Genomic DNA, 23,586 nt, shown 5'->3' on the forward strand with positions numbered 1-23,586 from the left:
TAAACATAACTTTCCTTCACAAACTCTGATTTGGTTGCTATAGCTTTTCCCCAGCTTATAGCAGTTCATCTGCATTGAGCGTTTACTCCATTGATATGAAAATGATTCACTGTTGCTGGCCACTCACTCGTTATGGTTATGGAGGGCTTTGAATGTCATCAACAGGATTTCAAAGTTGACCAATTGAGAGACAGGCTGTCAGTGTAGCTCTGGGCAACTAGACAGGCTAGTAAGGAAAGCTGGCTCTGTCGTGGGAGCCGAACTGGAGTGCATCACTTCAATATCAGATAAAAGGACCCTGAGCAAACTGATCAACATTTTGGACAATGAATGTCATCCACTCCACAGCACTATTATAAAGTAAAAGAGCTTGATCAGCTGGAGACTTCGCTCACTGCCATGCACAACTGAAAGGCTGAGGAAGTAATTTGTCCCCAGGGCCATTGAACTGTTCAATGCTTCACTAAAGGGAAGAGGAGAGATAGACTTCTCTGCATGTCTGTCTGCCTCTCCACCCTCTCCATGTTTGTGTACTGCCTGCCCACTACTGTTTTACTACTGTCCACAGCCTAATGTTTTACTACTGTTTTACTGCTACACTGTTTTTCATGATATATTAGCACACATGACCAATGGCTTCTGCTACAATACTGAATGGCACCCTAATTGTAGGGTGCCATTCACTATTACCTCAACCTATTCTTGCACTGACATAGTTTTTTATATTACCTTGTCTACATTATACATTACTCTCTTATTTGTCCATATTATTTATGCTGGTCTCTAGACCTTATTCTTGCACTGTTGGACTACTTTTTGACACTCACTCTCTTGAGCACCTTACCATGCACACAGAATTACAGGCCCAGTCCCAGCCCTGTCACTGCAAGCGTCTCATGCTTGATCATCCTCAAGCACACTGTGGATTTTAATTTAATTTATATAGTATATTTAGTATTTAGTTTTTCTTATCTTCTACTGTCTCTATTGTACATTGGAGTTTTGTTATATGTATATACTTATATTTACTCTTTCTGTTGTAAGTGCATGTTGTGTGTGATGTCTGTATGCTACTGAGACCTTGAATTTCCCCTTGGGGATCAATAAAGTATCTATCTATCTATCAGGAGAGGTGTAACATGTTGGGAGGACTTAATGCGGGTGATGATCCGTGCTGTAGAGTTTTGGATGAGTTGGAGGCGACGGATGAGTTTGTTTGGGATGCCTGCCAAGATTGCATTGCAGTAGTCGATGCAAGATGTTATAAGGGTGTTGACAAGCACTTTAGCGGAGCGTTGCGTGAGTGCAGGGTGCAATCTGGAGATGTTTCTGAGGTGAAAAAACACAGTCCGACAGACATTATTGATGTGTTTGGAAAATGAAAGGGTACTGTCAAGGATAACGCCAAGGCTCGTCACCTGTTTGGAGACAGGTATCGTGGTCTCACCAAAGGAGATTGAGGAGATACTGTTTTTTGCTAGCGTAGATATGGTGCCAATGAGTAACAGCTCAGTTTACCTACTTTAATTTCAGATTATTTCTTGTCATCCATGTCTGTATGTCATGGAGACAAGCAATGAGAGTACTGGGAGGGAGAGTGGTAGTGGGTTTGGTGGACACATAGAGTTGTGTGTCATCAGCATAGGAGTGAAAGTGGATGCCATAGTGTCTGAAGATGTTACTGAGGGGAAGGAGGTAGATGATGAAAAGAAGTAGATCCAGTACCTGTGGGTAGATGAACCCTGTGGGACTTTGTGGTGGAGGATGGAGCTTTCTGACCGGTGGTCCTGAATTTGGATATAATATGTTCATAGTTTGTGTTTTTTACCCTCTTGGGTTGCATGCTGGATGAGACATTGGGGATGTGATAGGGCTGCACGATTATGGCCAAAATGATAGTCACAATTATTTTGATCAATATTGAGATCACAATTATTCATTCATTTTAGTGACAAAAATATACATTTCCGGAAAGGTACTGGCTTGATGAAATTCATTCTGGACTCTCTATCCGACCACACAAAGACCTCGGGATACTTCGGTTTGGCTTTAGGGACCCTCTACTCACTACCACGTAAGTGTAATGTTGTTTGGAACTGTAGAAGAGGTATAAAAATAGCGTTTTGTAGTGGCGAAATGACAGGCCTGCGTCACTTCCAGGCTAACGAGTTTTGACTAAAAACGGTAACATCGAACTTTCTCAAAACACATCCGAATGACATGATTTGGATGTCAATTCAACGTACAGTGGGCAGTGCTTCGAATTGGCCAGCTTCACTCGCGGTCCGCGCGTGGGATCACGCGGTATCACGCGACTTTAATTTGTATTTTTCCAGTGAGACGCTGCAACAACCCAAACAACCGGTAGATGGCTCAAGTGAGCAGGGTGTCTCGTAAAAAGAAATGGAGCCTGGAAAACCCTACACAGACTTCACTACAGACTTTAGCAGACTGGTTTAGAAATAATGTAATAGCCAGAAATATGCCTGCCCTAATAAAGAAATATTTGGTTAACTGCGAGTGAATCCCGTTTGCAGCCGTAGAGACGCAGGACAAATTAAACATTCTGGTTTTCTCCGAGTGCAACGATGATAGACAGACATCATTTGGACAAAATATAGAGTATTAACCTCCGTTGCTCAGCCAAATGCCTTCCTGTTACGTCCTGTTATCACGGAGTTAGGCCTACAGGCGATAAACGATTTTTGATGGTCACAAGTTTACTTCATTAGGGACTGTTCGTTATTTATTTAAGGGGCTACCGGAGGAGTTTGGGGAGCATTAGTCCAAAAAGACGTGACCCTCCCTCGCCAGCAATACATTTTTCTATGAACCTCCAAAGTGATTATGAAAAAATCACTGTCAACTTTTTCCGGGTTTATCGCCTACTGTATTTTAACGTTTTCACATATTTGGCCATAAGCCGTTTATCATAGGCTATCACGAAACCAAACTACAAAGGCGAACACTTTAACAGGGGGAATTAATTGGGCATGAATCATGCTGAACGCTATTTCGCTACCTTAGAATAATAAGGTTCTATCTGCGTTTTGAGTAGGTACAACCGGGACGATTGAAACGGGGACGAATGAAACATTCGTTTTCTCCGAGTGCAACGATGATAGACAGTCATCATTTGGACAAAATATGGAGCATATTAACCTCCGTTGCTCAGCCAAATGCCTTCCTGTTACGTCCTGGTATCACGGAGTTACGAGCGATAAACGATTTTTGATGGTCACAAGTTTACTTCATTAGCGGTTTATTTTTTTGGATTATTAAAGAGTGTTTTTCATTTAAAGGTTTGACTTCGTGCTTATTCAGAAGAGCATTTAGTGCTCTCCCCAATCCCAGACGTTCACATTGCATGTTTGTTTGTAATGGATGCAACCGCGAGATAGGCTATGCGTTTGACAATAAGTTGTTAACAGAACCAAGACATATAGCCCAGCAGCAATCTAGGGACTGATCGTTATTTATTGAAGGGGCCACCGGAGGAATTTTGAGTGCTTCAGTTGGAAGTTGCATGACCCTCTCTTGCCTGCTAGAAATTGTTCAATGACCCTCCGACAGAATTGTTAAAAAAAGACATGACCCTCCCCTGCCAATTGTCTTCCGCCCGCGCCAACTTTTTCCGTGTTTATCACGTATTTTAACTTTCCCCGCTGTCTTGCCGTTTTAATGTTTTCCCGTAGAATATCCTATATTTTAATACTCTCATAACAGCCCTGCCATCGGGCCTGTCTCTGTGTTGCCCTGTTGCTACCCATTGCCCTTCCAACGAAACAGATGTCTTCAAATCATCGTTTTCCTTGCTTGAAGGCGAACTTAGAGTGATGTTAACCTATTTAAGTTTAACGGCGCGATTGCCGTGAGAGCACGATTCATTGGCGCTTGCATGTTCGGCCTTATGTCTACGTGCGCACCTGAGGCTACTCAGCTGCAAGAGAAATAATTTCCCCTCTTTGTATGTTCACTGCAAGTTGGCCTACCATAACTTACCATTTCTGCACTGTAGACTGGCTATTTATATTTTTCTGTAAAATAAGCAAATGTATTTGTTCAACTTTATGAAGCAGAATTACGCATAGGGTACTTGGAACATAATACATTTGACAAAGGACAGATGAATGTTGCTAGTGACAAAATATTAACTTTCAGTGTTTTACGATGTCTTTGTCATGGGGAAGTGTTTTTCCCCATGCATTTATTCTAGGTTACTGTCAGTGACTGCCGTGAGAGAAGCGGGTTCTGTGTTTCGTTCATGTCAGTGACTGACGCGAGAGAAGCGGGGTCTGTGTTGTGTTGTGTTGCGTTGCGTTAATTTATTTTCATTGGGCATACCGTGCCGTGCAGTCCACAGCTCTTCAGTTCTGACAAAGCCATAATTACTCCTTTTGAAACAATGAGTGCAGGAAGGGGGGGGGGGTGTCCCAAGCAGCTTTCAGCCATAAGGCTACTTTGAGAACATTTCAATTCACCCGACACTAATATTCAAAATGTTGAAAACTATTTCGGCATAGCCTATAAAGCAGTTTAATTAAATGGAATGTTAGTTGTAAACAAACGAGCTACTTGGTGAGGCTTGGCCTCACAGATGCGCTCGTGCCTTAGATGGCAGGAAAAATCTTCACGATAGGCCTATTAACTAACCACCCGATTCACGTTGGCTGGGGGGAAGGGGGGCCATCAGACAATTGTGCCCAGTTAATCCGGCCCTTCCCCCAAAAAATCACACCTTCCCACCTCTGACAGCTTAAAAGAAGTCAAGAGGACTCCTACTCACAGACCTATTCACAAACCTGCGGTTTTGAAATCCTATGCAGCTACAGGAGCTTCCAATCGCGAGGAAGCAATTTTGCATTGTAGGCATAACTAACATGCAATAACGCCGCCAACAACAACCAAAACTAGGCTAGTCATTGTCAACATGTAAATTAAATGTAACATTATTGTGAATCAAATTAAAATGTTCTCTTTTGCAAACGTAGGCATAGTAACAGAATAATTTAATAATGTTACAAGATACTACATCAATCCGTATGTTTCATTGGGCTACTAGGCTATTTGTTTTGCCTTGATTCATTTAGGCTAGGCCTTTTTATTCAGGGGCCATATTCACAAAGAATTTTAAGACTAAAAGTAGCTCCTAACTGGCGAATTTAGGAGCAACTCCTAAAAATAATGGGCGTGTCACTCCTAACTTTAGGACTCCTAATTTTTTCACAAAAAGCAATTCACGAAGCATTTTAGACCTAAAAGTAGCACCTAAGTCTGGGACAGCTTAAGTCGAGAGGACTCCTAACTCACTAAGACCTAGTCATAAACAGCTTTTTTGTGGCATTTTACGTTGCGATGTTTTGAAATAGCCTATGCGCAACAGGAGCTTCCAATTGCGAGGGAACAATTTTGCATTCATAAAGGGATGCAATAACGCCACCAACAACAACACAAACTACTCATTGTTAACATGGAAATGAAATGTAACGTTTCATTGTGAATCAAATTAAAATGTTCTCCTCTTTGCAAACGTAGCCTAGGGATATGGTGACAGATTAATTTAATAAATGTTGCAAAGGTAGGCTACTGTATCAATCCATAGGCCTATGTTTCATTAGGCTACTAAGCTATTTGTTTTGCCTTACTCTTTATTCATTTAGGCTAGGCCTTTTTATTCAGTTATTAATCATCTTCCGTCCTTTACACTACTTGTGTAGCGCACGCATTCTCCGACCTGTCACCTGTCAGTCATCATCGGAAGGGAGGTGTTTGGAATTCCCGCGTTACAATCGTCAGCCAATCAAGGTGGTCACTTCAGTCAAGCTCGTGCATGAGTAATGACGTCATCCATAGCCACGAAGACTCACTCCTAGTTTAGGAGTTGTCTGAAAGGCTTTGTGAATAACTTTTAAGAGAAAACTCCAAGCTAAAATCTTTAAGTGCGATTTAGGAGTGGCCTACTCCTAGTAGTAAGATAAAAGCCTTTGTGAATAGCCTACGGCCCCAGTTATTCATCATCTTCCGTCCTTGTGTAGCGCACGCATTCTGAGACCTGTCACTCATCATTGTAAGGGAGGTGTTTGGAATCATGCCCGCGTTACAATCATCAGCCAATCAGCCAATCAAGGTGGTCACGCTTGCCCATTTACCCAAATTAATGGTCGAATATTACTGATGATCATTGTTATTTAAGAACATGCAGTGTGCGTAGGGTACCAAAAACATCTTGCTCGTAAAAAACCATCATAACGCACATTCTGGCGGGTCTGTTATTTACTGTAGGCTGCGCAAACCACATGCCTTTATTTTGGGCAAGCCTGCATTAATTCATTCATTCAACCTTTATTTATTCTTGGACGGTCATTGAGGGAAGCCCTCATTTTCAATGAAGCCGAAATTACAGAAGCGAAGCAAAGCGCTCCACAAACAAGACAACATTCGAGGCCTTCTGTTGAAGAATTTTATATAAAGCCTGCGCTGACAGTAATCCTCCTGCCCCTGATAGGCCTACCACAGCTGTGGATAGTGTGGAATGTTCAAGTAATAACACAATCCAATGTGTGTCTCAATTGTCCCCCGCTGACCACCTCACACATTTCTCTAGATTTTGCAACGAACTTACATGACACAATGCCATAAAATATGCCAGTTTTAGGACACAGAATAATGTTTGTAATGATACCAGGTAGGCCAGTTATTGTCGAAGGTGCATGGTGAAGTGAAATTCTTACTTTGGAAAACAAACATTTGCCGATATCATCGCCGATCATCAGAATATTGCAATAGATTCTGTGTTCTGGACTGCAGGTAACTTGTTAAGCCAGTGGTTCTCAAACTTTTATTTCATTCCCCACTTTGATCAAGGGGCATGACTGATGATAGTGGAGATAACGTGTTATCCCGAGGCTTTTGCAAGTCAGCATCTTCGACGGTAGTCTATTAAAAATTAAAAAAAGTTTTCGATGTCCCAAACGGAGAGCCATACTTTATTGTTTTTAACGATCTCTATGCTACTCACAAAAATGTAGGCATGGGGACATGATGAAGTAGGTTATCCAACTGTCGTGTGTTAAATTATTGTGATTACGAGCCAGTGGTTTTCAAACATTATGTGTGACTCGGACATCTAACTAAATGCAACAGGCTCATATCGTCCTCGCATTCGCAAAATGAGGACCAGTGTTTTGTCAAATTGCAAATAGCTATTCGTTTTAACTATTTTTTTTTATGATAGTAGCCTATACAAAAAGCACTTTATACTATCTTAATATTGGAATATGGGGAGGGAAGTGGCGCGTCTGCAGTCAGCCAAATATGCATGTAATTCTGCGGCATAAAGCAGATGTAATTGTTTACAGAAAAATAAAAATGACATGTCAAGCAGTCAATTGACTACATTGCAGTCAAGAAGTAGGGCAAATTAATTTACGAAACCAAAACGTGGGTCATAGTTGTCTAAGCCTCTATTGCGTAGCCTGTTAAAAACGTCGCCAGATAGTATTAAATCGGCAACAACATTGTTTTCTGCAGAAGCCTACCCAAGGCTACGGATTAATTCTGAACAGTTATTTCTCTACTGGCTCAATTATCACACCACTGTTTTGATTTGCATAGTTGCGTTAACCCCAACACTGACAATAATGTAGACGGCAAATTTCGATTTCGATTTTCGTGTAGTCAAGCCTTAAGCCATACCCAAGTAGCCTAAATCGAGGTAATGTTTAATTATGCATGATTTATTTTGTTATTGAATTCGTAGGCTGGGATTACTCTCGGCAACAATTATGTAAGGGACGGCAGGCAGAGCGATGTACAGTGGCAGAGCGACGCACAGTGGCTGAAAGTGGTACTAAAGCTTCTCGCAGCTTCACGCCGCGTAATGCGCGAATGAAGTGGTCATTTGAAAGCGATGCCCACTGTATGTACTCCCAATCATCCGTAAATTGATATAAGTGCATTTTACTCCGGATAATTCCTTTAAGGCGACACCTTTACTTGCTTTGTCAGTGCTGTCAGCCCCTCGTGCCCTTCCTACGCCCAGGAGCTCCCACTGTTCATCTCAAGCTGCAGACCATCCAGGGCCAAGAGTCTGATCTATAAGCATGCTCAGCATAAATGCAGCGCGCTCCGGTGACTCCGCTGTGGTCAGACTCTAGCACTGTCAATGTGTGCCTACCGTTGCCAATGAGGCACTGTGGAAGATGTGTTCCCAATGGTTAACGTCAAGTGAACTTCACTGAAAGTGAATGCATGTTCATGCATGTTCTCTGTATCTCTTCATCAAGCATCATCGCTTCAGAAGAATAAGTGAGGATAACTTTCTTGCGACGTGCACTTATAGGCACGGAACTACGAAAAATACGGGTTGTTGGTTCAGATCACTGATGTCACCTTAAAATGACTTCCTGGGGGGGCGCTGTGGCGCAACAGGCTACAGCGTCCATACCCTGTATGGGTCCAAGTGCTTACAGGGACCCAAGTTCGAATCCGACCTGCGGTCATTTCCCAATACCACCCCATCTCTCTCCCACTCACTTCCTGTCACTCTTCACTGTCCTGGTGGAATAAACTTAATTTACCTTCACAATTACTGAATAGCCTATGAAACCATTTGTGAAAAATGATAACTGATAAAGACATAGACTAGCATATTGTCTTAATCTAAACAATGCCAAATGAATTAATTTTATGACTGTCAGGATAATGCCATTGGTTTCCCAAGTAAGTAAGCCTCTGTCACTGACAACATTCAAGCTTGCCAAAATTGCAAGAACTAGAACATAGACCTCCACAATGAATGTGGAACTCGACAATAAACTTTTTTTTTTTACGGTCAGTAATCCATCTTGCGCAAAACCACTTTTTGGTCATGACACAATCATAAAAATAAACTTTGTTTTTGCAGTCACTGGTACAGCGTGCTGGGTCTCCATCACAGAAAAAGCACAAACTACAGGCAGAAAACCTCCGGCTCTCTGCAAAAAACCTGGAGCTCTGTCTCCAACTAGAGCAAGCAACCAAAGACGTCCCCAGATTAAAGGTATACTGTATAACCTAAAAGAGCATCTATTTACAGGTCACCAATCTACTCTTTGTTTCTCATATTTGACATATTCCTAACAGGATCAAGTGTCTGATCTCAAAGACATGTGCAATGTTCTCATAAAAGAGAAGGCTACATTGGAAACTAAATTTGAGCACATTGGCCAGGTAAATCACATATTGCTCTATGTTAATACACTTTGCCTTGTACATTATACAGCAATACAGTGACACAATTATACAGTGATTTTCTCCTTTTGTAGGCAGGTGGTAGTGGTAAAACAGTTCCTGAGCTGGAGAAGACCATTGGCCTGATGAAGAAGGTAGTGGAGAGAGTCCAGAGAGAAAATGAGGCTTTGAAGAAGGTCTCAGCTACAGGCATGCAGGAGCAGCTACGTACAATTGAGCAAGAGCATGAAAAACTAAAGGTGTGTAATATTTCCCTGTAACTAAATTAAAGGAAAACTGGTCTAACAACAACCTAGGGTCTATTTTTGTTTTGGACCAAAACGATGTCAACAACGTCTGTGCAGTTTTGAATAACACCAGAATATGGATGTAAAACAGAATAGCATATAGGATAGCTTTTGGGGGCAACTTTGTTTGTTTACTTTGTCAAAGTAAATCACTCCCTGTAGGAAAGCTGAGAGAACATGGAGAAACACTAAGTTACAGGTTCACCGTGCCATTCTAAAAGAAAAATAGCAAATTATAATAGACCTGTTCTGAGTGAGAGAAGGATCCACTTAGGTAATTGCTGAAAACAGTGGAAACTCTAGGATGTTGTTCTCCACCATTGACATGTTAGTACATCAACCATCCTTTGACACACTCAGTCAGGCATCTTCTCTAAGATGCAAAGAATTTGCAGACTTCTTCAAAAACAATGTAACTTCTATAAGGGATGCTATTGGTAACATTCAGTAGGTAATACGTTTGATAGTACACCCAAAAACATTTTTAGCACTACACTGCAAAAACTGCTTATCTAATAAAATCTAACCAATTGTTATTAATCTTATATTAAGGTCAAACAATCTAGTTAATATTGTTTTCAGTATAAAGAGACTTGCCTGGCTCTTTCTTAGTTAGAAGAGGAGTTAGTGACTCCTTTTAAGACGTCTCATCCTGAAAACAAGCACATTTGTCTGCCAGTGCATTAAGTAAATTTGTCTTGATAAGACTCCTTGAAATAAGTCAAAATCTTCCTAAATTAAGTCAAAATTATCTTTCGAGAGTGCAAGGTAAGTCTCTTCATACTAAAAACAATCCCAAATAGATTGTTTGATCTTAATATAAGATTAATAACACTTGGTTAGATTTTATTTTTTGCAGTGTACTCAATCCTTATTCTTCTAGATTTGAGTGCAGCATTCAACACCATTGATCATAACATTCTAATTCACCGCCTTGTGAAGTGGGTTGGTCTCTCTGATAATGTTCTAAACTGGCAGAGATTTTTATGTTAGTCTAGGAGGTCATGTGTCTGTAAAACATGACTTGCTTTTCGGTGTGGCCCAGGGGAGCTGTCTTGGTCCTCTGCTCTTTTCCCTATATATGCTTCCTTTAGGAAACATTATAAGTCAGCATAATGTAAACTTCTACAGCTATGCAGATGATACCCAATTATATATTTCTGTAGAGCCAACTAACCCAAATGCCCTTTGCTCCCTTATCACATAAAGCTAGATGATGACAAAACAGAGGTACTTTTGGTTGGAGCAAAATCAAGCTTTTAGTGTTGCGTGGTCTGCCCGAAATTTAGCGGTCGCCCGCGGTTGTGAGTCATAATTTTTTTTTTTTTTATGAAATTCGGGTCATTTGTGGGCGGGTCAGTTAAAATTACATTTTTTTTTTTTTTTAAATACTTCAAGTATCACGAAAAGGCTAGCATCAATATTTAACTCATAATTGCTTTTCAAAGATATCTGTTGAAGCATACAGTGGGCAGTGCTTCGACTTGGCCAGCTTCCCTCGCGGTCCGCGCGCGGGATCACGCGGCATCACGCGACTTTAATTTGTATTTTTCCAGTGACGCTGCAACGGCGCTGCAACAGCCGGCAGAGGTCTCAAGTGAGCAGGGTGTATCGTAAAAAGAAATGGAGCTGGAAAACCCTACACAGACTTCACTACAGACTTTAGCAGACTGGTTTAGAAATAATTTAATAGCCAGAAATATGCCTGCCCTGCCCTAATAAAGAAATATTTGGTTAACGGCGAATCCCGTTTGCAGCCGTAGAAGAAACGCAGGACAAATTAAACATTCTGTTTTTCTCCGAGTGCAACGATGATAGACAGACATCATTTGGACAAAATATAGAGCATATTAACCTCCGTTGCTCAGCCAAATGCCTTCCTGTTACGTCCTGTTATCATGGATATCACGGATCACTTCATTAGCGTTTATTTCTTTGATTATTAAAGAGTGTTTTTCATTTAAAGGCTTGACTTCGTGCTTATTCAGAAGAGCATTTAGTGCTCTCCCCAATCCCAGACGTTCACATTGCATGTTTGTTTGTAATGGATGCAACCGCGAGATACGCTTGTCATAGGCGCCGATACCGTGGGTGCTCCGTCTCTCGGGCACCCACTGAAAACATCGAGCACAATTGTTGCTGTCAATTCCCTACTTCATATACTAACCACCAATGAGAGCGTCTCTCGTATGAAAATTCCTGACACTTCCCACCTGAAGAATTAACGCAAGGCTGTCGAGTCTTCAGCCCCGAATGTTTAAAATGTATATAGCCCTGAATATCATTTTAAAAGTAGTCTGACAAAGCTTATTGTTTTGTGACACAGCTAAACACTGGTACCTCATAGAATGTCTATAACATAGCCTAGGTGGTCGCAACTCACAAAAGTAAAGCAGATAGAAAGAACTCATGCAAATCTAGCCTACAACACGCAGACAGCTTTATGCGTAGGGGAGAGAGAGCGCACGCGCGCACTGTGCTTTATGATTGTTGCCTTCTGATGGTATCTTGCTAATTCACTGAACTGCATTAGGTGACACAAATGGTATTGCCTTTATCTTATAACTCCTTGTCTGAGCGCCTACCAGGCCTATGGTTTTTAAAAGTCAGATGTTCCCTGACAAAGACATTTGAAAATTAAGAATGTTTATTGACTTGAAATATACACTAATTTTTGCAAACTCCCTTCATTCAACCCTTGAAGACATCGCGGTCTGGTGCGCTATGTAGATCGTTTCTCGTACCATTTAATTTCTCAGAATTTAGGCCTACAATAACGTCAACACCAAATACATCTTTTATTTTTAGTTGATCAACCACAAAGAGTAGCATAGGCCTACTGTGCACAGTGCACTGACGACTGTAGCAGCCCAAGGTAACCAGTTGTTGTAGATGAGAGGCAACCCCTTTCAGATAGCCTGGACAACATGTTACCTGTTATTAATTAATGGTAGCCTACAATAGTTAATTGATTCGCGTAACATATTAGTTGGCTCAAAGAGTAGGGAATCAGGATGGAGAGAGTCACGCGTGTGTTGCTTTTGCGGGATCGAACCCAGTTTAATGCTAGTTTTCAAAACATATATTTTTTACATGTCTTTTGTCCGAGTGGCTGTAATGTAGCCGAGCGCTCATGGTGTATGAAAAGCGACTTCAAACCGCCTAAAACAACTTGTTTGTGAATGTCTGACAACTGCTGCAACGCATGCATGCAAGAAAACCAGTAGGTGGAGAAACCAGAAGGCACACAACACCGGAACGATTTTAAGGCTATTTCGCATAGGCTACTCAATGGTGCTATTTCACACGCATTATAGCGACCCCCACTCACCGGGGTTAGGTGGAAGGTGTTAATAGACGATTGGCGTAGCCAATGGGCTGTCAAAATTGCTCAAAAATGACGTTCGAATATCCCCTCTAAAATAAACACATGTATTCGAATATATTGGAATATCTAGGCTATATTATTTGCGCATTATGTCAGTGACGTGCATCATGTCATCTGTTTTTAACTTTTTGTATGGTTATTGCTTCACAGGGGGGATCCCAAGCATCTTTCAGCCATAAGGCATTTCCTAATTCACCCGACACTGATATTCAAAATGTTGAAACTATTTCGACATAGCCTATAAGCAGTTTAATTAAATGTAATGTTAGTTGTAAACAAACGGGCATCAGACATTTGTTCCCAAGGGTCTATGAATAGTTAATCCGGCCCTGCCCCCAACGAACGCGACTTTCCACCTCTGAGACAGCTGAAAAGAAGTCTAGAGGACTCCTTTAGCAAACCACAGGCCTTTTTTTGGGCAAGCCTGCATTCGAGGCAGGCCTTCTGTTGAAGAATTTTATATAAATCCTGCGCTAACAGTAATCCTCCTACCCCCCGCTACCACAGCTGTGGATAGTGTGGAATGCTCACGTTTTATGTCTCCTTCTTGCAAACTAGGCCTATAGCCCAACCATTTACGTCTTCAAAAAATAACAACTTGCCAGATATTCCTTCATATCTTTGGGCTTTTTTCAGCATTTTGTTCTTCCACTGGAAATGACTCTTCTACATTTTCTGCCTGCTGCATCCTTTCTGTTTGTATTGTTTAGAAAATGTTTGACGTCTTGAGTTAATGCATTAAGCATTGTTTGCTGGTAACCAGCCACAAATAGCCTACAGATTCTTGCGTGCGTACATTCTCTATTCTCTCCAAAATGTGCCCGTTCTATAGGCTGGCCAAGTGTGAAATTCTGCGGCATAAAGCAGATGTATTTGTTTATTGTACAGAAAAATAAAAATAACCTGTCAAGCAGTCAATTGACTACATTGCAGTCAATAAGTAGGGCAAATTACGAAACCAAAACGTGGGTCATAGTTGTCTAAGCCTCTGCTGTGAGGCCAAACCCATGAACAAAGACGCATTGATATCTGCAATAGTTTTTTTTTTGGCGAAACAAGCTCACAGCCGAACGAGTCATAGCACTGAAGGGAGAGGCAACTGGCATGTGATCTCCCCACGGCCCAATGGATGTACAAGTTTTCTCCTGTGCCTACGATATTTAATCCAGTGTTTTGTCAAGTTGCAAAATGCTATTCGTTTTAACAAATTTTTATGATAGTACCCTATACAAAAAGTACTTCATACTATCTTAATTGCTTTATACTCAATACTTGACCAATGGCTATTGCATCTGTCTATTGAAAGTGAGAATGTGGCATGTGATCTACTGTATAGGCTTCATAAAATAAAATAAACAGATTGCTAATGGCCTACAAGTTGATCTGGGGTGCGTTTCCCGTACAACTACGGAGGTTAGCTTTTTACTAACAGGATGCATCGTTCAATCAACCAACATGTAAGTTACGACTGTTTCCCAAAACTGTCATACTTACATAGTACTGTAAGTTTGGACCATGATAGCTTCCAAACTTAAGTAGTCTAGACTAAGGTGGTTAATGATGTTTAGTAGCACGTGAACGGGCACCTCACCTGCACATACTTCTGTGGCGCATTGCGTTAAGGCCGGCAGATGACAGCCGCCGTTGCACAGCAGTTACCAGTCCCCTGTCCAAGAGTTCGAATCTGGGTTAAGATTTTGACAACAATATTGACATCGTTGCTTACCTAAGTTTATCTTTTGTGTAGATCATATTATCAAAATCAGAATCAGCCTTATTGGCTTGGTTTGCGTAAACTAACAAGGACCCCGCCTTATTATTATCTGCAGGTGTGTGACTTTTACTTACGTGCACATGGCTGCAAATTGACTTTTAATTTATGTATTTTCTACCTTGGGCATTTTAAAATATGAATGTATGGTGGTTAGAAGTGTAAATATCAATTAGAAACCTAAATATATTTAAAATTATTAATTTGCAAACAAATAACTGGCGTCAGTGACGTCTTTGACATGAAGATCCCTGGAACTATGCTTCTACTAGCATTCTACCACAGGTCGAGAGGTGTAGTTGTAACTACACAACTTTACGATAGTGGTTGCGAACGTTCGTTGCTACTATGGTTTTGGGAAACACTAACGTAGTGTAACGATGCATTGGACTATGTAAGTTCCAAATATGAATGTAATTCTGCGGCATAAAGCAGATGTATTTGTTTATTGTACAGAAAAATAAAAATGACATGTCAAGCAGTCAATTGACTACATTGCAGTCAAGAAGTAGGGCAAATTAATTTACGAAACCAAAACGTGGGTCATAGTTGTCTAAGCCTCTATAGCGTAGCCTGTTAAAAACGTCGCAGAAGCCTACCCAAGGCTACAGATTAATTCTGAACAGTTATTTCTTTACTGGCTCAATTATCACACCACTGTTTTGATTTGCGTAGTTCCGTTAACCCAACACTGACAATAATGTAGACAGCAAATTTCGATTTCCGTTACCACCGTGTAGTCAAGCCTTAAGCCATACCCAAGTAACCTAAATCGAGGTAAATCAAGCTTTTTCAGAAGGGGCAGCAGGCAGAGCGATGTACAGTGGCAGAGCGACGCACAGTGGCTGAAAGTGGTACTAAAGCTTCACGCAGCTTCACGCCTCGTAATGCGCGACTGTGGCCATTTGAAAGCGATGCCCACTGTACTTGCCACAGGGTGGAGACGGGAGAGATGGAGACAGTAAAGAAGCTGAAGACGCGAGAAGTTAAAATAATAAAGACACCCCTCCAGGAAAAGCAATATGGGAAATATTTGGAAAGATGACAGTAGTACACTTCTTGCGAAGCCATTTAAAAGTATAACAGCCACAAAACAGGCACGACCAACATACAGTAACTCGTCACAAACAGAGCACCGGTAGATTAAACCCTCCCAGCCAAACCGAGTAAGTGCAATTCCCAGACCTTAAGCAAGCAATAGATAGCCTTATATACTGACCTGGAACAGCTTTTTTAGACTAGGCACAAGACCTAATGACAAGTCGTTCAGTAAAATAATATTGATACTTTGCCACCTGCCCATGTTAAACTTTTAGCCTACAGCCGTGAGCAGGCGCTCCTAACTAGCTCCTATTTAGCTAACTTGATCCCCATCAACGAACTTGGGCTACTATGGCCAATATCTTTGAAATTTAATGGTCTTGGTTTTATTAGGAATACATGAATTCTTGGTGGATTTGGGCCGCCTCAGACTCGTGGTGTGAGCGGTATCGGAGCGGAACAGTCTGACAGCCTGCATGAAGATAAGCATTAATGGTCCAATAGTAAAAGAGTGCAATTACCAAAGGGCCCTTGAAATGTTCTTTTTAAAGCCAAGGAGGATGGCTTGTAGCGATGCTAGTTGTCAGCTCTGCCATAAGTAGTGACTGATCACATTTGCACATTTTGTTGTTTTGCACTTGTTCTATAGTTTGTAAATAGTCTTTGTTAAAATTGTGCAAATTACACATATTTTTTTAAATATTTGTATACTGTTGTAAAGTGTGTTATTACTTTATTAACTGTTATTTTGAGAAGCTGGTTATTTAGTTAATATGTAGTGTTTAATAACTAATTGTTAAATGTACAGAGTCTGTAGTGTATCGCACAAACAAGATGCCAGCACCCACACCCCCCCACCCCCGTCGGACGGCAACCGATACCATTGATTCAACTTAATTTAGACATAGTAAGATTAATCTGACAATGTAAAGCACTATACAGATATGTACATGAAAAAGGTCGTCATATATAGATTCCCAAGAGTCCAAGCTTTAAAATGGTGTATAATATTACTATGCTACATACTGTAGCAATATGGTGCATACAATTGATGTAGAATGTTGGGGGGAGGTGGGGGGGGGGGGGGGGTAGGTGTGCCATGGAAGGCACACTGTTTCATACCAGGCCCCCCCACACACACACACACACCAAACCCCCCCACCCCCATACACACACCATTTCATCACCCCCCCCCCCCCCCCCCCACACACACACACACACACACACACACACACCCCAACAACCCCTCCACCCCCACACACACACACACCATTTCATCATCGCCCTTTTTATCATCCTATACTGAAGTTCAAGACGACACCCAATTCATTACAACCTCATTTTCTTTTTCTTTTATTTTGGGGGGGGGTATATATATATTTTTCACAACAGTTATAGTCTACTGGTTGGGAGTGTTTGGAAGTTACGCTTTGTGCCTAGGCTGAAGTGCCAGAAGAGAAAACATGCAAAAGAACAATACAGACTGTCAGAAACATTTACTTCCAATCTTTTAGGGACTGATTCCTTCTCTAATTCTGGCTCAATCATGCACGACCCCATTCCTTTTTTTTTTTTTTATATATATATTTTTTTTTTGGCCTTTTTATGGCTTTTTTAAAGAAAGGACAGTGGAGAATGACAGGAAGCGAGCGGGAGAGAGAGTTGGGGGTGGGATCCGGAAAGGACCACAGGGCGGGGATCGAACCCGGGTCACCGGCGTATGGTGCAGGTGCCCCAGCCAGTCGCGCCACGGCTGGGGCCACAAGACTCCATTTCTATTGAGCTATTGCTACAGTAGGCTAAACTGGCTTTGGATCATAGCGTAAGCAGATCTTAAAGTGAAAGATCAGATTGCGTCGTTCATTTGTAGAGTGTTGCAAAGTGAGTAGTCATTGACTGCAAGGTAATTCATTTGTCATGTGGATGTCCAGAAAACCATGAGTGGGCGCTAAATCTGCCAAAACGAACTGTTTTTTTCTCCAGCCTATTTATAGGGTTGGAACAGGGCTTGTGAAATAACATTGGAGCATTTTTTGAACTGACCTAAGTTGCATACCTTCTGTGTTAAAATCACACAACAAGGTAAAATGCTCCATTCCATTCTATCACCCCTTTAACTAAGTTCAAAAAAACATTACACATTGCTACTATGGAAAGGCGCTCTGCAGATAAGCTGAAGAATTTTTTACTTTTTGTAAGTCTAAAGAAAGGTTATTTAAAAGACTGTTTATGCAGTCAGGGCACTACCTTCCTCTGCACAGTAGCATAGAAGATTAATTATTTTTTTACCACTAATAAGTGTCCTGATATACTATAGTATTTCTTTTCTCTAGGGGATAATCAGTTGTAAATGCAATTCTGGTTTTACTCAAACTGCACCGATTAATGTTTTAGCCTGAAACAAAAATGTACACTAATTATTATACAAAAATAGATGTTTCCATATAAGTGGTATAAAAAAAGGAAAGAATACTCTTTTTTTAATATTATTTCTCATTATTTATATCCTAGTTTGTGTGTAGAGCGATGTCATGATATCTGTGGCTCAAGTAACAGCTTTACAGCTAATGAATTTACAATGTCACATTTTACAAATGCATTACACATGGGAGCCATGGATATCATACCATCATAAACAGGGTAAATAATAAATGATGGGGAAAAAAGAAACATTTTGGATAGGCTTTCCCATTTTGTAAATGTTTTGAAACTGCATTATCTTTTATGTAATTGTATCATTGCCATCTCCCTCTCATAGTCGGAGTATGATAAACTCAAAGGAAAAATGCAAATGGAGTCAAGAAAAATGGGGCTGGAGAAAATTGTGATGGAAAATGACCAGTTAAGGAGAGACATTAAAAAGGTAAGGATTGTGCATCTTAACTTATAAGATTTAGCTAAACTAATTTACCTATTTGCAATAGGTAAACTGCTTTCATACCAAGCATACAGCTTAATTATAATTTCTAATTACAGGAGGCAGAGGCAGCAGAGAAACTGAAACTGGAAAAGGCCTGTTTAGAAGTGACCAGTCAGAAGCTTCAGTTAGATCTGGATGAAGCTAATCAAAGGCTTTCTCTAGCAGAGTCTACTTCAGTAGGCGCTTTACAATCTAAGATTGTAACGAGAAACATTAAGTAATTTATAATTCACACTGAGACTTGTTTGTGAGTGTTTGATACTCAAATAACATACTATCCTTGCCAACACTAAATGCATATTAAGATTTGTCTTCATGGTATTAATAAAAGAGACCTCAGATTCAGTGTCATTTGCCGTCTTTAAACAGCCATGACACAACCATCTCCAATATATTAGAATGGCAGGCCAGTGTTAACTTCAATGGTCTGCCATAGAGACAGAGCATATTTACACTGCACAAATTTGAATTTCCCCTTATTGTTTAGTTGCGGATCCCCATTAGTTGACGCAGAAGCGGCAGACTAGTCTTCCTGGGGTCCAATTAAAAATCAGAACATACAAATAATAAATTATCAATCACATATTGTACATTCAAATACAGTAAGAGACTTTGCCTACAGCATTTCCTTAACAGTAATGTTAACAAAATGATAGCATTCATATGACAAAGGAAAACGAATTCGGTCACTCAAGGCTGTGCCACAGCAACCAGTGTACAGTCCTACCCAATACTCGATGCAGCTAGCGTTGTCTGACGGTCGAGTGGGTTAATGCACGTATTTCCAGAACAGGTCTGCAACTTTCGGGCAGTCCTGAGTTCAAATCCACGCAGGAGTAATGATGCAACGTTTTTCTTTAGAAATCTTTTTATTGAATCTAAGTTGTAGCTTACTACAGACAGTCGATGAGGTGTTCTGAAGTAGGCTTAGGCTGGGTGTAGGCTACTTTGAAACTTTTGCGGGGTAATGGGAGCATTTGGGACATAAGCTATGTTAAGCATAAGCTACATTAAGCTTTTTCATGTTAAGGATTTTATGTCCTTAATTTATTTATATATTTAGGCTACTTGCGCAAACCCTGTATACTTTTATTGCCATACAACAATATTGGTGGTATTTGTTGTTACATTAGCTTCAAAAGGCACCGCTTCAGAAAGCTGCACTGCTTGTAAAAGAAGGGAGTGGGGGAGGGGGGCTTGCAGCCAAGTGTCGGGAAAATGCATGCGAGCACAAACCGAGAGAACAGTGAAGGAGTGGCCGATCCCGGAGCTCCGTACAGAAAAAAGAGAGCACAAATCTGGCACAAACCGACAAAACAGCGAAGGAATTGTCAATCCAATCCAATTGCCAATCGTTTTTTGCCTTTTTTTATTCATGCCCATTACAACTATAGACTATATTACTACGAGATAGCCTATAATATAATAGAGAAATGTAAAGTCAGGAAAGTGCTTCAGAGAATTTTGCCATGTTATCCATTGGAAAAAAAAAAAGGCTACACAGTTCAAAGAGGGCTTCAACTACTAAGTTTTTCGTTTAACTATTGCTGTTACACCGTTGGAAACAGTTCAACTTAGTCAAATCAGTTCAGCATTTCATTAAAACAGAAGAGAAATTATCAGCCATCAACAACAAGCGGGACTTCATATGGATCAGATGCCAACTCAGTCAATAAGAAGGACAAAAATAAATTAATGTAATGTAAATGTAAACTAAGTGGAGGTTAGGGGAGAAGATAATGGGTTTTTTTTTTTTTTGCTACAGCACATGGAAAAGAGGGCTGCTCCTCCCTATCTCACTGTCACTTTTACACCTCAGTGGCCTAGTAGCATAACAGGCAAGTACGACGCAGGCGACCAAAGTTCGATTCTTGATTGAAGCGTGAATGCATTCTGCTGATAACGTTATTTTTCGTGCAAAAGGCACATTAGGAGAATGTCGCAAAAATTAAATTAAAAAAATGTCAATGTAAAATAGAAGCAGGAGCAGGGAGAGTTTGTACCTCCAAAATGACTCTATTGCAGAGATCAGTTTGTCTCTGCTCTTGGGTTTGGCCTTGCAGCGAATGTAACGTTTCATCGAAGCCCAGACTAGAGGAACAATATAAAGCCTGGAGCAAAACCACCAACTGGGATGGATCGAAGGGAAAGCGAGCACAGCCGCAGAATGTGAAAAACGTTATGGTCTCAACACTGCAACGAAAGTTTCCTGCTATGGGAAGGACTGCATCAATAAGATCAACGAATTCCTCCACACAACACAAAGATCTTCCCAGGGATTCAACGTGCTTTAAATGAAGAATGTAGAATGTAGAATGTTCATTATTTCAATAAACACGTTTTCTCTGAAGCACTTTCCCGACTTCACCTTTCTATAAGCATATTATGGACATAGGGGTAGAAAATGGGATTTAACTAAACAAATATAACTAAGTAAACTGATTGTGTACTCTACAGTAGGCTATGTTCTCCCTCTCAGGCTGTACAGTAGGCCTATTGAAAGTAGGCTAATGAGCTTAGACACAGAATAGACACATTAGCGCTTTCAGCCTAATGACTTTCACACATGATTTGAATGATTTACAGTAGACACATTAGCACTCCACATGTAGAGACTGCAGAATACAATGTGTAAATGGTGTTCAATGATTTGCCAATATAATAGTCTTCTGCTGGGTTGCATGTAGCCTACTGTACATGTTTTCAGCCTTTATTGGTTAAATGACCATTTTCATTACGAAAATATTTTTAAAACTCAGTGTCATTCAGACTCAACCTTCTTGTTGCTTGCTTGGTGCTTTGATATCTTTTTCGTTGTCGTTTGAATGTCGGCAAGCAGGCATATTGCGGTTGCAATTTAAGTGAAATTTCTACAATATCCCAACCTATCCCACTCTGATATTTATAGAGTTAAGATAAATTCTTATTTCAATTTTGGGTTCGGCAAAGGACGTTTTTTGGCTTTTTTATTCATGCCCATTACAACTATGCTTATCCGCTTTGACTTAAAGCATCCGTCTCTGGTGTCCAGTCTCCAAGTGTCTCATGCACTATCGTTACACTATCAAATCTATAAGTAACTGTGGTGTACTTCCATTAACGAGACGGCTGCACACGTTCAAAAGGCTTTACTAATAAATGACGGTCACAGCACATACAGTACATGTATGTTCCATACAACGTGTGATCTTGAGCTTGCACAGTACACAACAACTCAAACTACGGTAAGCCTATTAGATCAAACTAATGTGTCAATACACCGCATTACCTCCCTTTTTAGTTTGAAGGTAACTTAAAATATTGCAGTATAAAGAGGAAAAAACGCACGCACATTCCAATCTAATCCTGGGTGCTGGACAAAACACTTACGATGAGAAAGAGGGAAAAAAGTCCGCAACACCAGTATGCTCCTGTTACGGCCCAGGCCGCTGTGTCCTAACTCCGCCCATTGGCACTGACGTGCCTGGGTGCTTGTTTCCCCTGTGTGCCCAGGTGTGCCTGATTGGGAGTGATATTTAAGATCGGCTCAGTCTGCACTCCAGGCGGTTCTCCTCCTCCCGGCTTGGCATTCATTTTGTTGCGTTACCTTCTTCTCTGTACTGACTTACACTTCACTTTTGCGTAACTAACACTACCCTGATTTGCACCTCACCCTTATCGTTATTCTGAAATATTAGTTTATGTTTAACTTTCTTTAATAAATTCATTTATTATTATTTCAACACTGCGTTGGTCTCCCCTGAATGTACATACTCCGAGCCAGTGTGTTACATGTGGGGGCTCGAGCCGTGAGTGTTCCGGAATTGGTACGTAATATTTTTTAGCTAACTCGTCTGGTGGTTACAAAATAAGTTAATTTGTTGGTCAAGTTAAATATTGCCTCTGGTAGCCTATTTGTGCTCACGGGTGTAAGTTACCTGTTGTAGCAAAAACGTGTTTTCGAAATTGGGGAGTACCACGCAGTAATTGTTTGTTTAGCTAAGTGGTTAGTTTGGATTAGTGACTTAAATTGATTGCTTGGTAATTTCTTGGTTGGTTTGTGTTTTGCTTTGTTTTGGGTTGCCGTGGAGGAGGGGAGCCATTGGAGCCTGGCAGCCTGTGCGTTTCTTTGGCTGCAAGGTTGACGCGCAGTTTACAGGTCGATTGGGTACAGGTGCCTTTTGTTAAGTGGGTGGAAGGTAGGTTAGACCTACCGAGCTAACGTGAACCCCCGTTGCAGGTACAAGCGCTTACCGCTGTTTATTTCTTTGCCTTTTTTATTTTAACTTATTGTTTTTGGTGTGTCGAACGCGCTGGGGTTGCGGGAGCAACTCAATTGTATGGGGGCAAACTGAAGACTAGAGGTGGAAATATTTAGGGAAATGTTTGGGAGATAGATACGGGGCAGCTCTTGTATCGGGGAAATGGGGTGGCTGTAATACCTGTACCTGATTGTTTGCCTGTTTATAGCGTCTATCTTTGTAAAATTGTTTTTGATTAGTGAGTCGCATTCAGTTACATCAACGTTAACGTTAACGCACTTAGTTACATCAACGTTAACGAAAAGGAGATGCCTACAGTGAAGGTTGAAGAATTTTTTGAGTCTCCATCGGAGGTTTTGTTGGAAAGTTTAACGAAGGATCAATTATGTCAAGTGATTGATCATTATGGATTCGAACATATTCCAAAAGATCTTAAAAAGCAAGAACTGAAAGAACGTATAAAATCCAAACTAGTTGAATTGATGATTATGTCGATAAATCCAGCACCCGGTGGTTATGGCCCAGCAGCGACCTCCACTCCTAATGGTGAACAGGTTTTCAGTTTTGAGCAACAGGCTGAACTTTTAAAATTACAAATGGAACAGAAACGGTTCGAGGCAGCGGAACGAGAGAAAGAGAGAGCGGAACGTGAGCAGGAGCGTGCATTAGAACTAAAACGCCTAGAGGCAGAGGAAAGAAGACGCGAA

General features: G+C 40.9%; 1 protein-coding gene across 6 annotated transcripts in view; it reads left to right on the forward strand.

The window, feature by feature from the left end:
* cep290 (centrosomal protein 290) overlaps nt 1-18,983 on the forward strand; it is a 203,950-nt gene extending 184,967 nt beyond the window's left edge. For all 6 annotated transcript variants that reach the window (XM_042108679.1, XM_042108680.1, XM_042108681.1 and 3 more), the window contains 5 exons: nt 8,906-9,040; nt 9,124-9,210; nt 9,306-9,470; nt 18,477-18,581; nt 18,695-18,983. In XM_042108679.1, the coding sequence (XP_041964613.1) occupies nt 8,906-9,040; nt 9,124-9,210; nt 9,306-9,470; nt 18,477-18,581; nt 18,695-18,859 (657 nt within the window). In that variant the 3' untranslated portion in view covers nt 18,860-18,983. The remainder of the gene's footprint in view (nt 1-8,905; nt 9,041-9,123; nt 9,211-9,305; nt 9,471-18,476; nt 18,582-18,694) is intronic.
* Nucleotides 18,984-23,586: the final 4,603 nt, after the last annotated feature.

Source organism: Alosa sapidissima, chromosome 11 (assembly GCF_018492685.1).
Source record: "Alosa sapidissima isolate fAloSap1 chromosome 11, fAloSap1.pri, whole genome shotgun sequence".
NCBI lineage: Eukaryota > Metazoa > Chordata > Actinopteri > Clupeiformes > Clupeidae > Alosa > Alosa sapidissima.